The sequence below is a fragment of the Marmota marmota genome, unplaced genomic scaffold (genome assembly GCF_001458135.2).
Source record: "Marmota marmota marmota unplaced genomic scaffold, marMar, whole genome shotgun sequence".
In the NCBI taxonomy this organism is placed as follows: Eukaryota; Metazoa; Chordata; class Mammalia; order Rodentia; family Sciuridae; genus Marmota; species Marmota marmota.
In genome coordinates, this window is record NW_026000081.1 from 3,833,338 (window position 1) to 3,859,047 (window position 25,710).

The following is a 25,710-nucleotide window of genomic DNA, read 5'->3' on the forward strand; positions in this document are numbered from 1 at the left end:
TTCAAGACATACCATAAAACCACAGTAACAAAAACAGCATGGTATTGGCATTAAGACAGACATGTGGACCAATAGAAGAGAACAGAAAATCCAGAAATACAGCCACACATTTTTAGCTAACTGATTTTCAATAAAGGTGCCAAAACCATACAGTGGAGAAAGGACAGCCTTTTAACAAATGGTTCTGGGAAAACTAGATATCCACATGCAGAAAACTGAAGCTTGACTCCTCTCACTCTGTTTAAAAAAAAAAAAAACAACTCAAAGTGTATGAAAGACATAAACTAAAGATCTGAACCTCTGAAAACACTAGGAAAACACAGGGGAAACACTTCGAGACATTAGTACAAATAATGAGTTTCTGGATAGGATTCCAAAAGCACAGGAAACAAAAGCAAGCATTGACAAATGGGGTTATATCAAATCAAAAAGCTTCTTCAGAGCAAAGGAAACAAACAATAGAGTTAGGAGAAAAATCCACAGAATGGGAGAAAATGTCTGCTAGCTATTCATCTGCAGAGGATTAATATGCAGTATAAAGAGTTCAAAAATCAATAGGAAAAAAAGAGAATGTTTTCTCGCATATGCAGAAGCTATAGAAAAGTAAAGGAAAGGGGAAGGTGAGGATAGGATAATATAAAGAATCAATCAAATATAATAATAGAGGAGTGAAACGAAGTCGGGTAGAGGAAGGAAATGGGAAAGAGGAAGGAAGATGAGAAGGAATAAGGGAGAGATCATAAACTGAAATTGATTTCCATGCATATACAAGTTTGTCAGGATGAACCCAACTATTATGTATAATTATAAATCTCTAAAAAACAGAAATAATCAAATTTTTAAAAGGACAAATAATCTAAATGATCTGAACAAACACTTCTCTCAAGAAATACAATGACCAATAACTATATGGAAAAATACTCAATACCATTTGCCATTAGGGAAATGCAAATTGATATTACAATGAAATATCATCCCACCCATATTAGAATGGCTATTATCAAAGAACAACAAAAACACACATAATTTTTTGAGTTCTTTGTATACTCTGGATATTAGGGCTCTATCTGAAGTGTGAGGAGTAAAAATTTTTTCCCAGGATGTAGGCTCCTTATTTACCTCTCTTATTGTTTCTCTTGCTGAGAAAAAAACTTTTTAGTTTGAGTGAGTCCCATTTGTTGATTTTTGTTTTTAACTCTTGTGCTATAGGTGTCCTATTAAGGAATTTGGAGCCCGACCCCACAGTATGTAGATCAGAGCCAACTTTTTCTTCTATCAGACGCAGAGTCTCTGTTTTGATATCAAGCTCCTTGATCCATTTTGAGTTAACTTTCGTGCATGGTGAGAGAAAGGGATTCAGATTAATTTTGTTGCATATGGATTTCCAGTTTTCCCAGCACCACTTGTTGAAGATGCTATATTTTCTCCATTGCATGCTTTTAGCACCTTTGTCATATATAAGATAGTTGTAATTTTGTGGATTGGTCTCTGTGTCCTCTATTCTGTACCATCGGTCCACCCACCTGTTTTGGTACCAGTACCATGCTGTTTTTGTTACTATTGCTCTGTAGTATAGTTTGAAGTCTGGTATCACTATACCGCCTGATTCACTCTTCCTGCTTAGAATTGCTTTTGCTATTCTGGGTCTTTTATTTTTCCATATGAATTTCATGATTGCTTTATCTATTTCTACAAGAAATGCCGTTGGGANTCCATTGTTGCATGGCTATCCTTCTATGCCCATGTCTTCATGTGGACTTATAAAGACCCCAATCATTGGATTTAGGGTCCAGCTTTATATAGTATGAACTATTTATATCTATAAAAACCCTATTTCTGAATAAGGTCACACTGTGAAGTTTTTAGGTGAACATGGATTTGGGGAGAGATACTATTCAGGCCAGTATATCAGTTTTGTAAGGTATTTATCAATTTTTTTTAAATTCACTTTTTTACTGGGGATTGAACCTAGAGGTACATAACTACTCGGCCACATCTGCAGCCCTTTTTATTTATTTTGATACAGAGTCTCACTAAGTTGTTTAGGGCCTCACTAGGTTGCTGAGGTTGGCCTTGAACTTGCAATCCTATCTTAGCTTCCCAAGTTGCTGGGATGGCAGGTGTGCACTACATACCTGGCAAAAATTCATTCTCAATTTTGTTGATTTTTCTCTGTTAATTTCCATCAATTTCAAAGGAGTCCTTGGTTAAGATGTCTTCAAACTTTTCTTTTATACCAAGTGGTAGGCCACTTGATTTTTTCTTTCAAATCTGATATTCTTCTTATTTTCACTCCTTTCCTTCTCGATTTTTACTTTGTATGCTTTCAGTTCTCCTGTCTTTAAGTTTATTGATCCATGTTGTCATAGATCATATTCTAGCATTGCTTCTACTTTTTTATTTCTGCTACAATCCTCAATTATTCATACCTTTTATTATTGTTATCAACCCCTGATAATTCAAACAACCTGGTAATTTTCAAGATTGCTTGTATTGACTGTTATCTTTCTGGATCAAATTTTTACTCCTCTGCAAGTCTTATAATTTCTTACCATGCACAGGATATTTTCTATAAAAGGACAGTAGGTATGAAAAGAAATAATGGTTATCTTCAGAAAAGGCTATGCCTTTCCTTAGTCAGACTCCTAGAGTGGAAGGCTGAATTAATCTGATTTGCCATTGAGGAAGAGCTGGGCTTTACTGAAGTGATAGTTTGATTCACTTTATCATTCCCTTCAAATATATTCTGAGTAATGGACAGAATTTCTCAGCAGGAACTGAAATTTGAGCACTGGTGAAATTCTAGTAGAGTCTTTGCACTTTTCAACTGCACTGTCAGGGTTCTAAATTATAGATTTCTCTTTGCATTATAACACAATTGCATATTTTAGGTATCCGGGATATTCTCTTTGATATCTATTCCTATTCTTGGCTTTCAGACATATCACCTACTTTTAAGACCTACAACACCTCACAAAGATTTTTCCTTTTTTAAGGTCTATTCTGTATTTTTTTTTTCTTCCTTATAAATGAGAATACCTTTGCTAAAACCAGCACTTTGACTGTTTGAAAACAGATAAGATGTACATAATGAGATTTACAGGGTACTAATAAGCCAATATTTATTGAGATTTTAGTTTGCAGGGAATCTGTACTGGACACTGCAGAAGATATAGGAAATGTCAACTTTCTCTTTCACACATTTATTGAGCACCCACAACACATGACATCATTCCAGCAATAGCACCCACAAAATATAACACATTTCAGCAATATACAATATAATCTTAGTAATTTGGATGGAAATGAAGTTTCTAAATTATATATCAAGTTGATTTTCTGAAATCTGACCAAAAGTGAACTATTTTTGGCTCCTTCTACCTTGTGATTCTTCCATATCTTACAATCTTGTCGACATCAATATTCAACATACAAAGAGAAAAACTGGGTGGGAACATCTCCTGTTTCTCAAAACCTGAATACAAAAATAGTAAACATATCCACTCCACTTTCTAAAATACACTCTCATGCCTATAATTAGTTGCAAGGGATGCTAGAAAACAGTATCTTCTTGTGTACCCAAGACAAAAAGGAAATATATTTTTCACTACTAGTTTGCAGTACCTGCAAATTGTTACCTTAAAACATCTTACTCTGAAAGCTCAAACATTCAACAAAAAATAATGTTGATTGAATTAAACAGAAATGTCTTACCTGTTCTTCCAAGCTATTGCACTTGACAGTAGAGGAAAAGTATAATTGAAGGAGAGCATGGTTGTCTTCCTTGACTTCAGCCTTAAACTTAGGGGTGAATATACATTTCAAATATCTTGACTTTTTAAAATCTATTAATATTTTCAGCCCATGTTACTTCTAAGGGTAAAAGTTAACTAATTGAATTTAAATTCTATCCAAGTACTATTTGTCTTAAAACCATTTTGCTAATGTGTGGTTTGTATCTCTAATCCTGACATTCCAGAATGGACAAACAAGTCCATGTTAGTTCCTGAGCCACCTTTCCCACACATAATTTACAGTTTTGTGAGCTCTGATTCCATCAATTTCTTCTCATCATAATGTGGATTCTTCATAATTAGAATTAAGAGTTTGCTTGAATTGTAGCAATCTAGACTGGATGATACTTCCCAGGTATGGTGGCACCATGATTTTCAAAGACATGATACCTTTTTGTGATTTGTATCCAATTTTTCTAGTAATGACAACACTTAATCAATCAACATTTGTTGAAATTCTTCCCATGTTCACATTGCTTGATAATAGATAAATAATATTTTCTCCCATTTTCCTCATTATTAGTCCACAAATGTTTTTAGAAATATTATTTACTGATTTCTTTAGCGACTTATTTATAATCATGGTCTCTAGTTCCATCACATAAGCACTTTCCCTTAGACTGCTCTTTCTTAACATTTTAAACCATTTCACCATTTCTTCTTCTGGCATTGGAAGCGTCTCTTCTAAAAATATAATAAATCTTGTTAATCTTCTTCAAAAGATTCTTTTGCAAACCAGTTTTCCACTAGGAACACCAGAACATTTTTTCCCCTTTAATCTCACCAGGGATCTGTAAAGCATTCTTTACCTGCCCAAATAAGAAATTCAAATAGAAACTATATAATCACTTGCATGACAAAAGAGAAAATTGTTTCAATAGATGCAAATCACTATTATTTTGTACTTAAGTTTTTGCCTTTTGATTTCTTAGTTTGTACTTAGTGTAAATTCTAAAATGGTCACATTCCATTAACCAGGCTCAATATTTACCTGTCATGACTACTTTTACTAGTAATTATAATCTGGAGTGACTTTTGTTTGATAGTAATGATATCTGCTATTACAAACTGCCTAGCCTTGTTCATAAATACTAACTCTTGTTTTATGTAAAACATGACAGAAGTAAATTTTCTAGTTACCTCTCTCAATCACTGGTTATTAAAAATCTCATATCAGAGACTAGGCTTCATAAAACTATTGCAAGCATGTGTGATAAATCAGCATAGTATCTGGCCTTGTGGACAAAATCAAATCAATTCCTACACAATCTCTTGTGCAAAGTTTAAGCCATTAAAAAAACATCAGGTCTGCTTCCATTTATAGGTGGATTCCAAAATAAATATTTTTTCAACATTTTAAACACTATAATAAATGTATTAATGTGGCAAAACTCCAAACTTTAAAGCCCAATTCTAAATGATTTATTAACGAATACTTATTATTTTGGAAACATGGAAAATGTCTCTCATAAAAGTGCTATCAAAACATTTTTATAGTGACTTACAAATGTGAAAGGCTGGGTTGTATAGACTGGTGCACTTCAGGATATTTCTCATAAATAAAGTAGAAAAAACTACAATGCTATTGTCCTTTGATTTTATTTCCTGGGATAAAAAAGTATAGGTATAAATGTTTATAAATAGTCCTCTTGATTATATCCTTAAAATGATTTATCAAATGGCTTATTTCATATCTCCTGATTATCAGGATTCATCAATGTCACTGTCAGTCTTGATTAATTGGTTGAAAATTTCAGAGGGTAGTAAGTTACTTTTCTGAACCTTTTCTCCATCCCTGAGAATCATAATCAGTACAGAAATATTTTATACTTTCATTAAAAATCTCTGGAAAGTAGTCGTGTTCGTTCATCAATAACAGGGCAAGGAGCAGTATCATAGAGGGTTAATCCATGTAAATTGGTTTCCACCCGTAAAGAAATTTTCTGGAACAGAACAGAAAAGAAAATTATATAGAGAAGTTTGCTCCTTAAAGAAAGAGTAACTTCCTCTCCAGTAAGTTCTATAAAATTTCTGTGATTAGAGATATAAATCCATCTAATGAGTAACAAGAATGAGAGTGCTATTTTCCTAAAAAAGTTATCAAGTGATCTAGAAAAACAAAGCTTTTCTCATCAGAAAGTTTCCTGTTTTTCTCGAAGAATACTGCAGTGAAACTAAAGGTTGAGGATGGTCTATGTAAATGTATAGTGTATGAAAATTCTACAAAAGAATTTCTTCAAGTATGTTTTCATTTCCAGTTTTGAGGCTGAACGTCATTAGCAATACACCACTTCCCCAAACTCAAACAATTACACCAGGGAAGGTATCTTCTGTTTATTATTTATGGTGCCAGATTTTGAACAGTTTCTAGTGAAATGTTCTCTTACTCCACCGAAGGAAGTTTGACTATAAATCCAAGACTGTGTTTTCTTACCTGAAAATCACGAATGTAAGTCAGAAAAAAACCAAAGAAGGAAAATGACATAGACCATTCTGCTGCAGTAGTAACCATATGAAGCACATATCCCTTGAATGACAGGAGAAAAACTTATAGTTTTGTGAAATTTCATTTAATCTACAATATTTCTCAAAACAAAACAAATTCTTATAAACTAGTTTGTCTTCTGAAAATCAACACTGATTTATTTAACATAATATTAAGAATTAAAGTAGATGACAGAAATTCCTCTTAAATCACATGAGCTATCTTAGTCTCACCTAGAACAAATATAATTTCCACTTAGTAAAACAAAACAGGGGAATTCCTATTCTACAACCAAAAAGTTACTACTTCCCAAAGTCTTAAGATTCATAAAATGCTACTAAGAAAAGTTTTTAAATGTTCAACATAAACTTAGTAAGGGCTATTTTTAGAGTATGAAATAATATACAGGTTGCAATTAGGAGACTCTAAAAAGTCATTTCATTCATTCCCACAAATATGCCCTATTTAGGGCTGAAACTTATAAAACAGATTAAAATAAAATGCTGCTCAGCAGTTTGTGAAAACAGATAAACTCCTTTTATTTCTTAGTTATAGATCCCTCCTCTCTTTTATTCTCAGGATCAAAGATACTTTCTCCACATAAATATCTACTACATTAGAACCCAAATGTCTGTAATAAATTTCCAGAAAATGTATCAAAATAATGAAATGTGGGAGAAGACACTTTTCAGTTCAGAAAACAAGTATTTTAAAAACAGAAAAATCCCAGTTGGGTATACTGTATCCACACTTAGGGTAATTTCTGAGATAATACATTTGCCATTATAATTCTCTACCTGTCTTAAAAATATCCACATATCACAAGGATCTGCATAAACTATATCATATCTAGAAAAAATCCCAATTCATAATTGATTACTAAAGAAGTCTCATTGGTTAGTGATAAAATGAAAAATACATTAAAATCAACCCGAAGAGTCATCTTTAATATAAAACTAAGTTTTATAAGATCCAAGTTCTTACTTTGTCCTCAGGGTTCCAGTGGAGTTTCTGTACTAAATCAGTGCCAAAATCCCCACTGTATAAAATTGATGAGCAAGTCAGCACTGTTAAAAAATAAGTCAAGGAAGAATCTCAGAGAAGACCTGTAAGTTTAAATTAGATCCAAAACAAAAATCACTTTGAAGGTCCAATAGGATAACTCATACATTTGCTGCCAAAGTCCAAACCAAGTTTCTTAAAGGTTGAATGTCACATGGCAGTAGTAAAACTCAAAATGTGCCCAGATGATCACCACAAATCAGTCCTCATAGTAGATCCCTTCTCTCTTTCCTCAGAAACTATAATTCTATCATAAACTTCTACTAGATGTCACAGGGAGGGCATCCTTCAATTCTTTAAAGTGAGTATGATCAGGCTAAACATTACCTTAATTTTTTGGCTCGGTTACTGAGTTTTATATTTACAGTCCTTTAGTTTGTTTAGGGTTAATAACCTAAGACTCCCTCCCACACACACACAAATTTGCTTACATTGTGCACCAATAGTGTTCACTTAATTTTTGTTATTCAATCCTCTTCCAAGTATAGCCACACTTTACAGTGAAGGATACTGCTAAATGCACTTACTCCACACCAGATAACCAACAGTAGTCTGATCCAGAAGACTTGTTTGCCATGAATTTTGGGCTGCATTTGGTAGGAAAGGATGGTCTGAACAAACATATATAATGAGCCCATACCAAAGGTGAGCACAGCTCCACTTACATGTGCAAAAAAAAGTGTTGTTTTCTGAGGTAGATAAAAAAAAATAAGTCAATAAGGGAAACTCAGAACACATTGGCAATCCAATATTCAAAAGCACAAGCCAGATATTTCAATAGGACATTCACTGAGTGGAGAAGCTCTGCAGATTCAACAACATATTATTTCCTAAAACATTTTTCTTTTAATATTTAACATGAACCTGAAGATTACAGTAAAACCAAATTACTTCATATACTACCACTGAAAATATGATAGTAATTACTGATTTGTTCTTTTACTCATTTAATAATATGTTTACATTTAATAATATGGGTACTTAATTAGAAGCCATGTACTACTTAAGTCCTCAGATACATAAGTGAACAAAACAGACACAAATCCAGCGCTTACAGAGTTTATATTCTAGTGAGGCTACACAAACAATAAATAATAAATTTTAGAAATAAGGAAACTCCACAGTATGTTACATGGTGATAAGGGTAATAGAAAGAGTAGTTCAAGAAGGATTAATATGGCTGGGAATGCTGGGGATGAGGTGGTTTGATTTAAATTCAGCTTAAATTTAAATGTATTTTAAGGGCTCAAATTAAAATACTCTCCTTTGGCCTTATACACCAGGGAATACTATAAGTTATAATTTTTTCTCCTTCCTATAGTTATCTGCTTATATTTTACTTTAAAAAAATTTTTAAGTTATATATGGACACAATATCTTTATTTGTTTATTTTTTATATAGGGCTAAGGATCAAACCCAGTGTTTCATACTTGCAAGGCAAGTGCTCTACTACTGAGCTACAGCCCCAGCCCCTTATATTTTACTTTTTAACATTATATGTACACTCTGCTTTAAAAAGACAACAGAGGTCTCTAAAATTCTGCAATCAAAAGTTTTTCAGTTGAATCGCTGTTTTTCTAAACTGGTGTCATCTATATTTCCTTTGTTTGAAAAGATCCAATACAGTACTTGACACAGAAGATATGTAATGACTAAGACAACAAAAGAAAAGGGATTAGAGCTTGATTCTCCTCTTTTATAATCAACTGTACTAATACACAGAGTTCAATTTTCTTAGATGAAGGTAAGAGAAGATTCCTAGTATAAAGAAATAAGAGATTGTAATTTATTTGCTAGGGGCATTGGCTTCCTTTTGAGAGAGAGAGAGAGAGAAGGCTGTTTTTATGTGGTTTAGGGTGTTACACATTGACGAAGTATAGATATAGCCTGATCAATGTCAGAACATAACTCCTTAACAAAAATCCCATGAATTAAAAAGTAAAGAATGGAGAGTATTTAACTTTTTAAAAAACTAAAATGGATGTACATAAAACTGGTTTTAATGGTAATTTTTCTGCTTAATAATATCATTTTAGAGACTAAGTAAATATAAGGTAAGATCTTCTGTAATGACAGAAGTTGATGAACAAGAGCAGACATTAACTCAGAGAAAATTACAATAATCAAATAATCCTTAACCATACAAATGCAAATTATGTTCTACTGAATACAATTGATTACCACTGGGTAAATTATGACCAATTTTGCTAATTTTGCATCCATTTGTAAATTCATTCCCATATTCTCTAACTACAAATGTATGTTACTTGGACTGTTCTTTTGAACTAGTTTATAATATCTATTGTTTGCTTCAATAATTAATAAGTTCAATAAAATCTTTGATACCTGTGCAAAAGGTATGATTTTATCCCTTTGAAAATATATCCCTTAACAACTCAAAAATTTATCCTTTAATGAAATAAACACAAACAAGAAATTATAGAGATAAGTATGCAAATCTTAAGACATAAAACTTATATATTTTAAATAAATATAGTGTTAAACTCTCTTTCAAGTGAAAATACAGACCAAGTTCAAATATAATTTTTGCTATGTAAGTCAAATAGAGTTTATAACTGCAAAAGAAAAGGGGAAGGAGGAGGCAATACAGTCACCACTTTACATAAGTAGGAAAAGTTTATATTACAGAGGAAGGTGAGCTACTAGATATCTAGGTAATGCTGCAGGGTCAGCTAATGAACCGGGCCAGCAAGGAAGCCAACAGTGAAAGATGAAGAGGACATTCAACAGATCCAAAGTTGCATGAAGAGATGCAATCAAGAGAGAAAGAGTAATCTTATATAAAATTAAAAGGCCAAGAGGAATCCAAAACAAAACAAAAAAGCAAGCATATAAACTGTCTTAGTAGGTGAATGAGATCAAGGTAGAAAAGCAGCTCATGTGAGTTCTATCAGGGAATACTACTGGAATTTACTGGGTTAGGTAAATATTTAAGATTCATTTTTACCCTATGGATGATATGAGATCTTGTTAAATTATCAAAGGACAACTACATCAATGAATTACTAGCCATGCCCTAAAAGTTCTCCCCAAATTTGTGTATGGAACTGAGAAATGAACCCAGGGCTTCATTCATGCTAGGCAAGCACTCTACCACTGAGCTATATCCCAGCCCCTTTTTAAAATTTTATTTTGAGACAGAATGTCACTAAGTTGACCAAGCTGGTCTCGTACTTGCCATCCTCCTACCTCAGTCTCCCAAGCTGCTGGGATTACAGGTTTGTGCCGCTGTGCCCAGTTCCCAAAGTAATGTTTAACACAGATCTATAAAAACTGATGAAAAAAGGCAGGACTCTATTTATGTCATAGATAGCTACTTAACTGTCCACCAAAAATTTTATTCCCCTTCTATAGATAGTACAGAGTTGTTCAGGACATTAATGCCCAGCAAAACTACATTTTCTAGCTACCCGCTGATCCCCAACCTCCACTTCTAGCAAATGGAAATCTGTAGAATGATGTGAGTCACCACAAGGTAGCAGGGAATCTTGCCCTGACCAAACAATACTCTGAACTTTCTTCTTAACTAGGCCTGACATGTGGGATTCCATGTTGATCTCTGCAATCCAATTTTAGCAAGAGTCTGTCTAAGTCAATTTAACTAGGATCCCCCATCTTAAACATCTGCTCATCCTGATTGGGTTCCTCAAACTCCACCATCCCCCAGGTGATATCTAATCACCCTGGTCTGCTTTCAGCAAGAATCCTATTAGGTGAGTTTAGTCAGAATACCTCCTTATCCCTGATATTTCTTCTCAGTAATTTTCCATCCACTGACCACCATGCTGCTTCTTGACTATAAATTCCCATTTTTTCTTTGCATTTAGAGGTGAGCCCAATTGAAGAAATTGGAAGACTGCTACTGCAAAATCTCACAGCAGTTGTCCCTTCACTAATCAAGATGGCCCTAAAGAAAGTCTGCCTTATCCATTCTTTTTAATAAGTTTTCTGAATAAATTTTTTAACATAAGCTAAAATTTTTAAGAAGTAGGTGTGACTTTTGCCATCTCCTAATTTACTATTTCAGCCAAATAGCTGCAGTAAACAGAGGCCCTAGGGCATGACAAAACCCAAAGATGGACATAGGCTAGGCTTTAAATTATTCTGGGAGAAAAGCCACAAGTTAATGGGAAAAAAAGAAAAAAAAAAAAAAAAAAAAAACCTGTATTGGATTCATGTGTAAGACCTCTACCCTCTACTGTGATAAGCCACTGAAAATTCAGGCTTTGTTGCAGCAGCTAGCATTACCTTAATGTCCACATAGACTACGATTATAGAGCTTACTGCATGTTGAGCATCCTTAATCTAAAAACTGGAAATATGAAATGCTGCAAAAATCCAAAACTTTTAAAGACTGCAGGGAGATTACTCAAAATCTAACACATACCAAGCGTGGAGCCATTATTATTATTGACTCCTCTGAAGAGCATCAACAGACAGGAATGTAGAGAGTTTACAAATACAGTCATACACCACATAAATGTTCCCATCAATAAGGACCACATATATATGGTTGTCCTATAAGATTAGATTACATACTGGCATCTTAGTTTGTGTAAGTAAAATCTATGATGTTTGCACAGCAGCAAAACTGACTATCAATATATTTCTCAGAAAGCACACTACTGTCAAGTTTCAAATGAGTGTATTTGGTGAGGCTGATTGCTACTATTAGGAACAGTAATATTAGGAATATTAGGAATTAATATTACTAATACTAGTAACTAATATTACTAATACTATTATTTATTAATAATGATAGTAATATTAGAAATTTCCCCAAAAAAATCTAGAAAAGCTGTAGATCCTTCCTTACTTCCTAATGGGCTAGGCACCTAGGAATGGGAAGGCAACCAACTGAAACATCCAACAAGTACATAAAGTAGGAAAATGATTGTGACTTATCATATGAACAACAAAACAACTGGTGTTTAAGTCTCTGATTGTATCACTTACATCAATTCTGTTTGGTCTTGAAACAATATCCAATTAAGTAGTAATAAAGAGGCTAACTGTCCTGTGGATCCTTTAAAAAGTTAGAATAAAGTATATTTTTTTAATTACTGCATTTGACTTTTTTATTGTGAAAGTAGCTATTTCTAACAGGGTCAACAACATAAGGCAGTAGATTCCATTTTATTAAGGCAAAGAAACAAAAACAGCATGTAACTGAATGTTTCAAGCTTCCTTTTTAAATATCTATAATTAGGTACTTCAAAAAAATACCTATGCTGGGCTAAAACACAAACCTGGAAATTTGCCACAAGAGAAAGTCCTAAACAACTCAGTATTCCAAGTACAAGGCCAGCCTTGTTTAATTTGATGATAAGGTTCTCTTCAGGACTCAGGGCATGAACTTGCTTATAACGAACATAAATGGTGGCAATGCCTGGGAAGAGAGAATCCGAAAAACAACAAAGTAATAAATAACCAGGGAATAAAGTTGCCATTGAAGAGTTCACAAAGGTCACTGCTATCCAGAAGCACAGATTTTTCCTTTGAAAGTTAATCTGAGAGAAGAACAACAACAAAAAAAAAAGCTGTAGATTTTAAGAACTTTTAAGGTTGCATCATAGAACTACTGGTTTCTCTGTGTGTCTGAGCAAGTTGTTTGCCTTCCATTAGTCTCATGTCTATAAATAATTAGTATAAAACTTAAGAGATGTGTGATGTCTAAGAGCTCTATAAAACACAAAATATCTTCATGATTAGCATCAAAGGCAAATGTAACTTGCTCTAGAATTTGAATGAAATAAGCACAGGAAAAAATATCCAAAAGTTTATATGCTTCATTCTCATATCATTTTATTTCAAATTACTACAATTTGGCTCAATCAGATATAACATTCAGATTATACAGGAAAAAAGCCCACTTTCCATACTTACTTGTCAAGAAAGGGCCAAGTCAAACTTTCCACTGCCAAAGTATTGCCAAAAAACATAACAAAGATATGCTTTTACAGACATACTTCTGAAGAGTTCAGCTATAAAATGAATTTCTATAAATTGAATAATTTTCCTTGTTTTTGACATAAGCAAACAATAAATATCACATAAATGAATTCAAATATTTAAAACAATCATAGCTAAAGAAAGTATATTTCAGTAAATCAATAAAGTTTTGGTTCATAAAACATTTCCTCTATTATAACAATAAAATAATTAACACGATCGTGTTTAAAGAAGAAAATAGTAATTAGTATTAATTTTGCTTGATAAAAATCTCTCTCATTACTTACATAAAACTGCAGCAATATTTAACATTGCCCCAAACAAGCATTTTTCTGGAGCTACAGTACCAGTGTCACTGAAAGAAAAAAAGAAAATGTGAATTTATCACATTTCATGTTTTAGTCAGCTTTCATTGCTGCAACAAAATACCTGAGATAAACAACTGAAAGAAGGAACAATTTATTTCAACTCACAATTTCAGAGGTTTAAGTCCAGTTACTTGACTCCATTGTTTCTGGGCCTGTGGAGAGGCAGTACTTCATGGTGAGGAAACTGCTCACCTTGAAGAGGTCAGAAAGAGGAGGGGGAAGAGAGAAAGGGGCCAGGGACAAGATATAGTCCCCAAGGGCATGCCCACAGAGAAGGACCTACATCCTTCAACCAGGCCCTACCTCCTACAGTTTCCATCACCTCCAAATAGTCCATTCAGCCATGAGTCCATCAAGGGACTAATCCACTGATCATGTCAGAGCCCTCATGATCTAATTTCTTCCCAAAAGTCCCACCACTGAACACTGCTGTATAGACGATCAAGCTTTCAACACATGAGACTTTGGGTGACATTCTAGATCCAAACCATAACACTAGATATATGTGTGTATTTCTTCTATGGAATAAGTAGTAACAGGAGTTACTTCAAACCCTTTATCTTTTAAAAACCCATGAGCTCAACTTATATCACTTTATAGAGAGAACATGATAATTTGTACTTCAAATATTTGCCTGCTTCACTTTTTTTTAACAACATTTAAGATTATTTACCTTCTACATAATAGAAATTAATATAAATTGATTTTTAAAGAAGAAAAAGCTACCCTTATTATTTTAAGACTTTGTTGCTGACTTACCATGAACCAAGCACATACATCTATCTGTCTATTCAGAATACTCCCTGAATACCATAGGCCCTTTCACAACTCGCCTTTTTGCACCTGTTGTTGACTTTGCCTATAATCCAATTAATACTTGCTCAATTAAAAAAGTATCAAGCTGGGCATGGTGGCACACTCCTGTAATCCCAGCAACGCCAGCCTTAGCAACTTAGAGAGGCCCTTAGTGAGACCCTGTCTCCAAATAAAACATATAAAAGGATATGGCTCAGTAGTAGAGCACCTCTGAGTTCAATTCCGAGTACCAAGAAAAAAAAATTTTTTAATCAAGTACTTACCATTAGCCAGACATCATTTCTGAGACAGGAATATGGAGGGAAGTGAAACAAAAGGCCCTGTCCTTATGAAGCTAACATTCAAGAGCAATTTTGAGGCCTCTCCTCTCTACAGCCTTGAACTACTCACTCCTCTAGGAGAGTAACACAACATTTTATCCAGATTTCTATCAAAATGACTTGCCATTCCACATTGCAACATATCTGTTTACATGCTTGTCCTTCAGGGTACTGTGCAATACATAGACCCAAATAGAAAACACACTATTTACTAACTGTAGTATCTTGGGCACCTACCAGTTTAACCAAGTGGGAAAAAAAGAGAAGTGAACTTGCAGCAATATTTGCCTTTAAGGGCAATTTACATTCAGTTTTGTCCTTTGGGGCTGTAACAACTAAACCTTTTGGATAGGACTTACAGACTAAAATGAACTTTGCAGAACATCTATCTTAAGTATTTTGTAAATGAAAGAAATGAGCCTAGGAGAAGTAAAATCAGTGCTAGAGTTTAAATACCTTAAAATATTGGAGAAAGATTCCAGAGTAACACCAAGTTCATTAGCAGAAAAAATTTTAAAAGCAGGAGAGAAAAGGAAGTGTCTAGGGCAGTAGTAGAAGATCACATGGAGTACCATCAGAGAACTGAAACTCTCAAAAAGAACTCAGTGGCCTCCGAAATTATTTAAACTTCCTTTAAAGTGAAAGAAGACAAGTTCTCAGAAGGGAAAATAAAAATACTGAAAGGCCCTCATGAATCTTAAATATATGCCTTCTCTAGGAACTACTAAAGAATGGTCTAGTTCCTTAGGCTGGGTGTATCTCTAGCACAGTGGTAGTTATCAATCAAATTATTCCTAGAATTTAGAACCTTAAATTATAAAAAAAAAAAGTGTTGGTTTTGTAAGTATTCTCAAAGTGTACCAAATTTGCTTTTATCATTTGTTTGATACCCCACCACTATAAAAAAAAACAAACAAACATACAAGGTAATGCCCAGATCTTTCCTTGACATTTTAAAAAGCCAAAATGAATATTCTGTTTATCAACCTTTAAAATTTTGCTTTTTCTGTATTGGAAAGGTTATTTTTCAGAAAAAAAAGATGAATAAATTAAATAACTATAACAAACATAAAGTGAAAAATGCTACTTAATTCCAACAACAAAAGCAATGCATTCAGTATCTCTATGAAGAATGATGTTTCCAAAGCATCATAAAGAAGTTGAATAGTTATGGACCTAACTATATTCCAAGTAGAATCATTTAGATTAAAACACTGGTAGATGTTCGTATTTAAAAATGATATTTTAATAATGTTCTCATCATCTTCCCTCCCTATTTAATGTTTAACTTTTACATAAAAGTTTGAATCTTACTAACTCATAAACCATTCATAAAGATTATTATTTTTCTCATATCCTATTTTTTTAAATATACTTATTAGATATTGATGGACCTTTATTTATTTATTTGTTTATATGTGGTGCTGAGACTCGAACCCAATGCCTCACACATGCTAGTCAGGCACTCTACCACTGAGCCACAACCCCAGCCCTCTCATTTCCTCTTTATGAATGCACAATTGATGAAATGCTATTATAGGGGAATTTGCCATGTCAAACTAAAAATGTTGGTATGCTATTAACTATCAGAAATCCCTCTTCTAGGAATCTACCTAAATATAAATACTAGCATACATATATAAAGTTACATGTTATATAACTGTCATTATAGTGTTATTTCTAACAATCAAAAAAAATCATTAACCTATATAATTAACCTTTTAACAAATGAAACAAAACTAAGACCCCCCCCCAAAAAAAATATGTTAAAAGTGAGAAGAAATAAAAGAGAAAGAGTTTTGTATAAATATAGATGACAAAACAAATCAAACTTAGGAAGGAAATCTATCAAACCATCAGTCACCCCTGGGGGCAAGAATTAACTAGAAGAGTCAAGAAGGGACTTCTCTTTTTGTAATTAAAAAAAAATTGTTATAAACATAGCACATGTAACTAAATACCTACACCCACAATACTCACATCATTAGTAGTTTTGAAATTTCAAAAAAATTATCCAAAATTGTTGAAACTTAATGTGTCAGAATTATCTAGGAAGCAAGTCATAAAGAATAAATAACACAGCCCCCAGAGTCAAACTACCCAGGTTGTATATTCATTCCAATACTTACCAAATTGAGTGCCCTTGAGCAAATCACCTAAGCTTCCTGGACCTCTTTTCTTTTGCTATAGCTAGATCTTCAAGGTCTCCCCAAAGTTCATGTCAAAGCCTTGATCCCCAGAAAGGTGCTGTTAGAAGTGATGTAACCTTAAGAGGTGGGGCCAAGCAGGAGGTCTTCAGGTTATTGGGGATATGGCCTTGAAATGGATTAAGGAACCCTGGTTCTTTCCTTTCTCTTTTACTTCTGAGCCATGAGGTGAGTGGTTTTGCTTTCCCACTCACTACCACCATGATGTGGTCCCTTGTCATAGGCCCAAAGTAACAGGGCCAATCAATCATGGACTGAAACCTCTAAAAAATATGCAGCAAAAAACTATTCTCTTTATAAGTTGATTTTCTCAGTACTTATTACAGTAACAAAAGGTGACTTAACATACCTTCTTCTCTAAAATGAGGATAACCTTTCCTTCCTACCTCATATGCATGTTGTAAAGATTCAATTACCTAAGACATGAAGAATGCTTAAAATGTTACCTTGAATACAGTAAACAAATGAATACATTTTTGTTATCACTACCACCTTTTCCTATTATTACTATCATTTGTTTGCAGCATTTTTGAATGTTAAGGGGAGAAGAACTCCACTGAGGTTCTGAGACAACTTCAAATGCTTACTGGTAAGATAAGGCATGAAGGGGTCGCGATTCATTAATCAATTTACCAACTGAATTTTATCCCATTCGCTCCACATTTCTGTATCACATAGAAAAAGCCAAATACAAGTCCCATTTTACATTTCCTTTGTTGTTGTAATACATAAAAATAAGAACTTTTAAATGTTGACATAAAATGTCAGTGTCAATGTACAATATGAAAAAGACATAAAGATATGTCTCCTATACAGGCTTAGCATGGTGGTGCATCTCTATGGATTATGCTGGGATTCAGCTACTTAGGAGCCTAAAGCAAGAGGATCACAAGTTCAAGGCCAGCCTGGGCAACCTAGGAAGACCCTGTCTCCAAAAACAAACAAACAAACAAACAAACAAAAACCAGACTGACCTGATGTAAGGCAAAGCAGGGTCGACATGGTGGAGTGTTACCGCAGTAATGTATGAAAATATGAAAGCAGCAGATGTCCAAATTACAAGTGCTGAGGGAAGAAAACTGAGGCCTTGCTGAAACCACCACATTTCAAACAGATCTTCTGAAGTGGAAAAACAAATTTAAAGAGATAAGTCATAAGTTTCCTTCAGTCTACTTTTAGCCATCTATTCCTACCACCTTGCACTTATTACCCTGAGCTGTTCCCCTCCAAAAACATCCCCCACACCATTCCAATACCTGCTCTTCTTTGCTTTTCCAGTAAATGGAACCAAGATTCACCCACTTGCCATTGCCAGAAACTTACGTTTTTGTCCCATTTTCCCACATATAACCAAGTACTGCTTATTCCCCTAAATTTCTTCTCTCCATCTTTATAGCCATTACTCAACCTAAACCATTATCATATTTAGCCAGATGATTATCATTAACTTTCTGAAGGGTCCTTATGATATTTTTAAGTATCTATAGTCATCCTTCTGTATCCTTAGGGGGACTGGTTTAAGGACACCTCAGAAAAATCTGCAGATGCTCAAATCCCTTATATAAAATGGCATAGTATCTGTATATAACTTATGCACATTCCCCATATACTTTAAATAATTTCTAGATTACTTATAATACCTAACACAATGTAAAATAGTTGTTATACTATATTATTTAGGGAATAATGACAAGAAAAAAGTTTGCTGATGTTCAAACTTCATCTGTTTCTTGGCAAAACGTTCTAAAATCTTTGGAATTTATCTTTTATGTGCTAATGAGATAACTGGGGTTTGGCACCTCTAGGTAGCTTCAGGATGGGTGCTGATCACAGGAAAGATCACAGTGTGCTTAAAGTGCTGGGATTTGCTGGGTGCAGTAAGCGCATGGGTAACCTGGGTAACCATCCTTCAATGGTGACCCCAAGCTCTAACAAATTATCTTTTCTTCTTAATGTGGTCCATAAGGTCCTTGCATCAAAAGGCTGAGACAGGAGGATGGCAAATTCAAGTCCAGCCTCAGCTACTCAGTGAGGCCTTAAGTAACTTATTGAGGCCCTCTCTCAAAAAAAAAAAAAAAAAACCCGAAAGAAACAAAGAAAGAAGGAAGAAAGTAAGAATAAAAGAAGGGCTGGAGATTGTAGCTTAGTGGTAAATTGTCCCTGGGTTAAAATCCCCAGTAACCACCCTTCCCAAAAAGAGTCAGGATTTTCAGCTCCACCCCACCCCACCTCCCAGGAGGAGAGAGGGGCTGAAGGTTAAGCTGATAACCAATGGCCAACATTTTAATCAATTATGCATATATAATGAAACTTCCATGAAAACAAAAGAACTGGGTTTGGAGAGCTTCTAGATGGATGAACATGTAGATGGAGGTTCCTGGAGGGTAGTGAGCTCAGGGAGGTCATATAGCTCCTTGGCACTCCCCACATGCCTTACCATATGTATACCTTTAGCTACGTCCTTTGTAGTATCTTTTAACATAAACTGAGTCACTCTAGAAAATTATTTGAACCCAAAGAGGGGATTCTGGAAATCCCCATTTATAAGCTGGTCAGTGAGAAGCACAAATAAAACAACTTGGGTCTTAAGATTGGCACTGGAAATAGGGGCAGTATTATGGGACTGAGCCCTCAACCTGTAGAACCTGATACTATCTTCAGGTGGATATTGTCAGAATTAATTGAGTCAGAAGGCATTCAGATAGTTTCTTTGCAGAATTGATTGGCTGTTATGGGAAGAAATTCCCTCATACTTCTTCGTGACCAGAGAAGTATTCTGTGTTTTCTACATTACTCAGTCCTCCTCTCGTCTTCAGCACAATCAATCTAGCTGCCACCTTAAACCAGAATAATCCCCCTAATTCTAAAATAGCAATCTGACCATCTTACTCTCCTACAACGAATCCTTCAATGGTTACCCCAAGCTCTAACAAATTATCTTTTCTTCTTAATGTGGTCCATACAGTCCTTGCATCATTTCACCTCTACTTACTTTTTAAGGTCCTTGCATCATCTGATCTCTATTTACTTTCTATATTCACCTCTAGCTACTCTTTGTTCATAATTTCTGGCTCATCTTTATTATTCCCTATAGAAGCTCTTAGTGTTTACTATGTGTTAGTAATGTTACTAAGCACCTCAAGTACATATCTTATTTAATCCTCTCAATAAAATTAGAGCGGTTAAGAGAACTACCTGAACCTATAGGGTGGGAATATAAGAGATAGGACTCAAACTCTCATAGCTTCTTATCGATCTTCTAATGTGCCAATGCCAGGCACATTATGCATATTCCAGGCCTTCATGCATATTGTTGTGTATATGACTCAACCACAATGTAATTGCCTCTGCCAAATTATCTATCCAGTTAATGTCACAAATTTTTCAGGTCCCAATCCTTCTGGCTCCAGCTGAATGTGTCTGCTATTCCCAATAGCACCCAGTCCTTCCCCAATCAGGACACCCATCACACTTAACAGTCACTTGTTTGTTTTATCTTCCACACTAAACTTTAAGTTTTATGAGGGCAGGAAACTGTTGTTTCCTTTTTTATTTTTTCACCATTATATTTCCAATTTCTCCACAAAGGAGGAAAAAAGTACCTAAACACATCTATAGCACACATCACTCTCTCCATTAAATTCTAGACTGAGGATGTTATGTAAAAATGAGTTAATAACATGAATTAGAAAACATAACAACTTCATATATTTAATTTATTTAAATTTTAAATACATAGAAATACTTTTAAATTATAAGAAATTGCTCCTATGTATGTAAGAATTATCTGGAAGACCTAAAAAAGTTTTGTTGTATTTCCCATGAACTTTGTATATATTCTTCCACCCCATTCTGCATAATCCTCCACTGTGCGCAGCTTCCTCATTTCAGCCTGACTTCCCAAATAATGAAATCTCAGTCATTTTTGACTTGCACATGTCATTGACTCTGATCATCTGACTTGCTACCAAATAGGAACATTTACAACTTGCTAAGTAAGTTTCTTTATGGCTAAAATCATCATTGTAAGCTTGATTTGAGTAAACTGCTACCTAAATTATCATAATCTCTTCTGTTTTGTTCCTTTTTCTTGTCTGTACCAAGCTATCCCATCACTTCTTTCCTTCATCAATTTAATCATAGCAAATCTTTGCCAAAAACCCATAGGTGCTTTCTCCAGCATAGGTTTCTGGGACACTAATTCTCAATTTCTGCAAAATTTGAGTCACTGCTAACATCTGTTATATAAATGCTAAAATAGCATCTAAATAAAACAGTTTCTGTTTCTGATAATTCCCATCTAAAGTCCTTAGAAATTTAGGGACTACCATGTGAATGGTGCCTGCTTGAGTTATGCACTTGGGAAGTCACAGGGATAACTACCTTGGTAGGAAGCAGAGGGAGCCTATCATTTGCCCCCAGTTGTGCTTTATCTACTATCTATCAAATGCACCTAATGGAGTCATGCTGCTAGTATGCCATTTCAACTTCAGCTCTCAGTTTGACAACTAAAGATAATGTGATTTATTCAGCACTTAGATATTTTGGTAAAAGGAATTTTCCAAAAATTTAGTCTACCACACTGGTAGAAATAAAACTTCCTCCATGCTTTATTGTTTTTACATGTCTATATCTTTTCTTCAAAACAGAGCTCAAATACTGTCTTCCATATACAACCTTCCCTAATCCCTTTGTATTTGGACACAAGCACCCTCTTCTGAGAGCACTTGATTTGCACATCTCCTACAACTCTTTTTCTATAGTATGAACATTTTAGGAGGGTGCCTCAAGTGAATAAAATCCTTGAAGAGGGACTTTACTAATCCACCTAAGCATGGCAGAAGGCTTTGCCCACAGTAATCACTCAATATTTGTTGAATAAACAAATACCCCAAACCAAATCATCTTAATTCTAAAAAGTGTTCATGGATTTTATACTTTAATAAGCACCATTACCATTTTTTCCAGGTTATCCAGATTTTGGGATTTCTGAGTAACCTTTCTCCAAAGCCCTCATATACTGTCCTTTAGTGATAGCAATTCTATCTCCATAAATCATTTACAAAAAATCCTTCTTCATTGTGCACACTGTACCCACTTGATTCATATTCTCAATTCTTTTGACCTAATTACTTTTCTTCCCTTCCATCCATTCTATTTGTATTGCCAGATTTACATTCCTAAAGCCAGGCAATGTGGCATGCCTATAATCCCAGCAGCTCAGGAGGCTGAGGCAGGAGGATTTTTAGTTCAAAGCTAGCCTTGGCAACTTAGGGAGACCCTGTCTCAAAAAAAAATTATTAAAAAAAAATAATAATAAAGGGCTGGGGACGTGGCAATCCCCTGTGCCATTTTTTTTTTTAAGAGAGAGAGAGAGAGAGAGAATTTTTTAATATTCATTGTTCAGTTTTCGGTGGACATAATATCTTTATTCTATTTTATGTGGTGCTGAGGATTGAATCCAGCGCCCCGCGCATGCCAGGCAAGCGTGTTACCGCTTGAGCCACATCCCCAGGCCAGCCATTTTTTTTTAATTGTAAAGTATTCTACTGCTCAAAAAATTTTTTTAACAAAATTGTGTGAATTTGGGCAATCTTTATAACTTCTCTGAGTCAATTTCTCCTTTGAAAAATGGGAATATTATCGGCACAAACTATACTGTCCACATAGTAGCCAATAGTATGTATAGCTAATTAAAAGTTCAACTTATTAAAATTAAATTAAAATTAAAATTTCAATTCCTCTATTACCCTAGCTACATCTCAGATACTCAAAGCTACATGTGTGTAGTGGGTTGCCAACAGGACAGCAAAAATACTGAACCTTTCCTTAACATGGAAAAATCCCACTGGGCTGTGCTGGATACTTATTAGCATGAGGAAAGAACCTAACACACTGACAATGCACAATAAATAGTATCTTTAGCCAGGTGTGGTGGCATATGCCTATAATCCCAGTGACTCAGGAAGCTGAGACAGGAGGATCCCAAGTTCAAGGTCGGCCTAAAACTTGGCAAGACCCTGTCTCAAAATAAAAAAATAAAAAGGATTAGAGATGTATCTCAGTGGTAAAGTACCCCTGGTTCAATCCCCAGTGCCAAAAAATAAATAAATAGTAGCTTTTAGTATTATTTGTTAAATAGCCTCAATAAATAGTTGTTTCATTGAGATTTAATCAAGAACTACATGAAATAATATATAAGTAGTCAATAAATATTTGTTCCTTTTTTAGATCTGAAAGATAAATTACCTGTTTTATAAGTTCACAAAATTGTAGTCTTCAGAACTGCCCAAGCTTGCACCTTTTGTAAATCCTGAATTCTATATCAAAAGAAAATATGAAATTACTGTTTTGATCTACATAATTTAAAACAGTACAATTTTAGGCCAACACACCCATAACTGTTTGTGGAAAAACATTAGGCTATAATATTAATAGGTCATTTTTCTCTAAAGAGTTGATACTTAAATTTTTAAAAATAATGGTGGTGAAATATATGAAATTAAATAATGTTTTGAATCCAGGATATCAACTTTTGTAACCCTTGTTATACCAGACATCTTTTCTCTGGCCTCAAAAAGGATAAATGAAAAACATAAAGGATTCCTCATAGAGAAAGAAAGATAAAGATTCAGGAAGAATGATACTTTATTATTAAGCAAAATAAAACATTAACTAGTCCCTGAAATGCAATCTAAAAACACAGTTGTTAGATCAGATTTATCTGAGTGTAAATCCTATCATTACCACTTTCCAGCAATATGACTTCAGGCAAGTTACTTAACTTCTGAGTTACAGTATTCTTATTTGTAAAACAGCCAAACCCTCAAAGCATTATTTCTTACAGTAGAACAGAGCAAGCATAAGAGTACGGTTCATTTGTTAATTCAGTAGAATCTTGTACATGAATAAATGAATATTCTTGTATTCCTACCTCCTTAGGTCATGAAGGCTCTTGTGGTCTAAACTAATAATTTAGACGACAGGCAGAGATTGAAATGGTTTACCACTCTGCCAATGAAAAGTGAAAATTTTAAGCACACAGACTAAGTGCGAAAGTGTACTAATTGTTTCTGTATTTTCACCTTAGAAAGCTGAAAGCATGACAGAGTAATTCCCAGCTAAGCAAAATTAGAATTTTAATGGTTAATGATTCAAGAAACCTTTAAAAAAATACTTGAAAATATGCAGTAATAATTTTACCTAGCAGTGGTTAGCAGAATGTTCTTGAATCTCTCACCTATCTTTTCTGCTTTCTCTGAACCTCCACCTAACAGAACTCCAGTTAGAATATTTGTCAAATATTTAAGTCACTGGTAATAAGATGAAAATTGTATGCAGTCTCCTCTAAATAGTGACAGAAAATCTTGAGCTTCTTTCAGAGCTACACAGAACCACTAAGCCAAAAGCAAAGCATAACAGAAAATGGTTATTCTAAACTCTAACGTGCCCCCTGACAAATGTAATATTTTTCCAATGGTTAAATCCTAAAAGAGTCTAGCAGATGAAGTAACATCTTTATAAATTACATGGAAAAAAATGAGAATCTGATACTCAAACACAAAGAGTTGCATGGGGTACTGATTTACAATTTTAAAATATGGAAGAACTGAAAAAAAACTATTCTTTTAGGCTGTGGTTTTTATTTTTCAAATGCATCCTACTGTAAATCAGAAGTGAAACGAGGACACACAGGACAAGCAACTTCCTTTCTGTATTGAGACCACTCCCTGCAATACAATTGTGAATAGTAGATGGAGCTTCACGTAAACAGAAGGTCACCAAGGACTTCAATTCCAAACTTCCCTCCTGGCCCTCACCACCAAGGTATCTGAGCCCAGCAGTGACCACAGGAACACTTACTCAAATCTAGTTTTTGAGGGACTGGAGGGAAGGTTATCCGTAGCCGATTAAAACCGCATAAAATACTTGGACCACTGCCTTTTTCCTCAAGAGTGCAGCATTCCGCGCTGCCTGGGGTCAGGGAAAGAAGCGGAAGACAGAGCTTAGCACTTAGCACCACTCGGGGTACGCAGGGAGTCAGGGGTGGGGGCAAGTGGGGTGCGGAGACCCGCGCCCAGCTTGCACTCGCCAGCTTCCCTCTGGTCCCCCGGAGCTGGCCTAGGACTCCCGTTCACCACCAGCCCCTCTCCGGCGCCTGGCACAGTTTAGCCCCAGGAGGGAGAGGGTGCTAGCTGGGGTACGCGCACCCTGCCACCGGGGGTGATGGGTGAACTGCGACCCCACTCCCTGACACACCCTCTAGAGTGAGCGGCGGGACTCCAGGCGCTTGGATCAGTCCTCCTGCCCCATCGACCCCACCTTCGGCCTATCTTACCTGGCCGGCCCAGCCAGCGCCGCCCGCAGGCTCCGAACCCTGCCAGCCACACGGAGACAGGGCGGGGCCCCCAGGCGCGCTCCCGAGGAGCCAGGCCAGCTCCGGGCGCGCCGCCGCTCCTCCCGACCCTTTCTACCTTTACGGCAATCGCGAAAGTGTCGTGAAAGTGCTGCCGCCGATCACTCATCCAGTCGGCAGGAGTCGAAGTTGTTATTTCTAGGGGTGTGCTTGTTGAGGTCGGGGTAAGATTGCGGGGATCGGTCTTGGGGAAGCGGCTGGGAAGTGGAGGACGTGGTGGGAGGCGTTTCTCCCAGGCAGAGTGAAGAGAGGACTGGATGCTTAGGGG

General features: G+C 35.3%; 2 protein-coding genes across 10 annotated transcripts in view; one reads left to right on the forward strand and one right to left on the reverse strand.

Annotated features, from left to right (window-relative positions):
- Positions 1–3,096: 3,096 nt before the first annotated feature.
- Positions 3,097–25,501, reverse strand: Dram2 (DNA damage regulated autophagy modulator 2). Of its 7 annotated transcripts, XR_001505632.2 has the most exons (11): positions 25,365–25,500; positions 24,890–25,000; positions 23,276–23,346; positions 18,001–18,145; positions 13,603–13,670; positions 12,613–12,752; positions 7,853–8,030; positions 7,264–7,346; positions 6,229–6,321; positions 5,300–5,737; positions 3,097–4,603 (listed from the first exon to the last, which is right to left on the reverse strand). XR_001505632.2 is itself a non-coding variant. In XM_015505069.2 (10 exons), the coding sequence occupies exons 4-10, from the start codon at positions 18,129–18,131 to the stop codon at positions 5,630–5,632; spliced, it is 801 nt and encodes a 266-aa protein (XP_015360555.1). In that variant the 5' UTR covers positions 18,132–18,145; positions 23,276–23,346; positions 24,890–25,000; positions 25,365–25,500; the 3' UTR covers positions 3,097–5,629. The 7 variants fall into 7 exon arrangements, 6 of the variants coding, with proteins under 6 accessions (XP_015360555.1, XP_015360558.1, XP_048671110.1 ...); XM_015505069.2 differs by having other exon boundaries at positions 3,097–5,737; XM_015505072.2 differs by lacking the exon at positions 24,890–25,000 and having other exon boundaries at positions 3,097–5,737; positions 25,365–25,501.
- Positions 25,471–25,710, forward strand: part of Cept1 (choline/ethanolamine phosphotransferase 1) — a 38,229-nt gene continuing 37,989 nt past the window's right edge. The window contains exon 1 of one of the 3 annotated variants that reach the window (XM_015505065.2): positions 25,471–25,606. The gene's annotated coding sequence lies outside the window, so the exon portion shown is untranslated. Of the gene's footprint in view, position 25,710 lies in introns of all 3 variants that reach the window. The other 2 variants (XM_015505067.2, XM_048815148.1) reach the window with 2 other exon arrangements.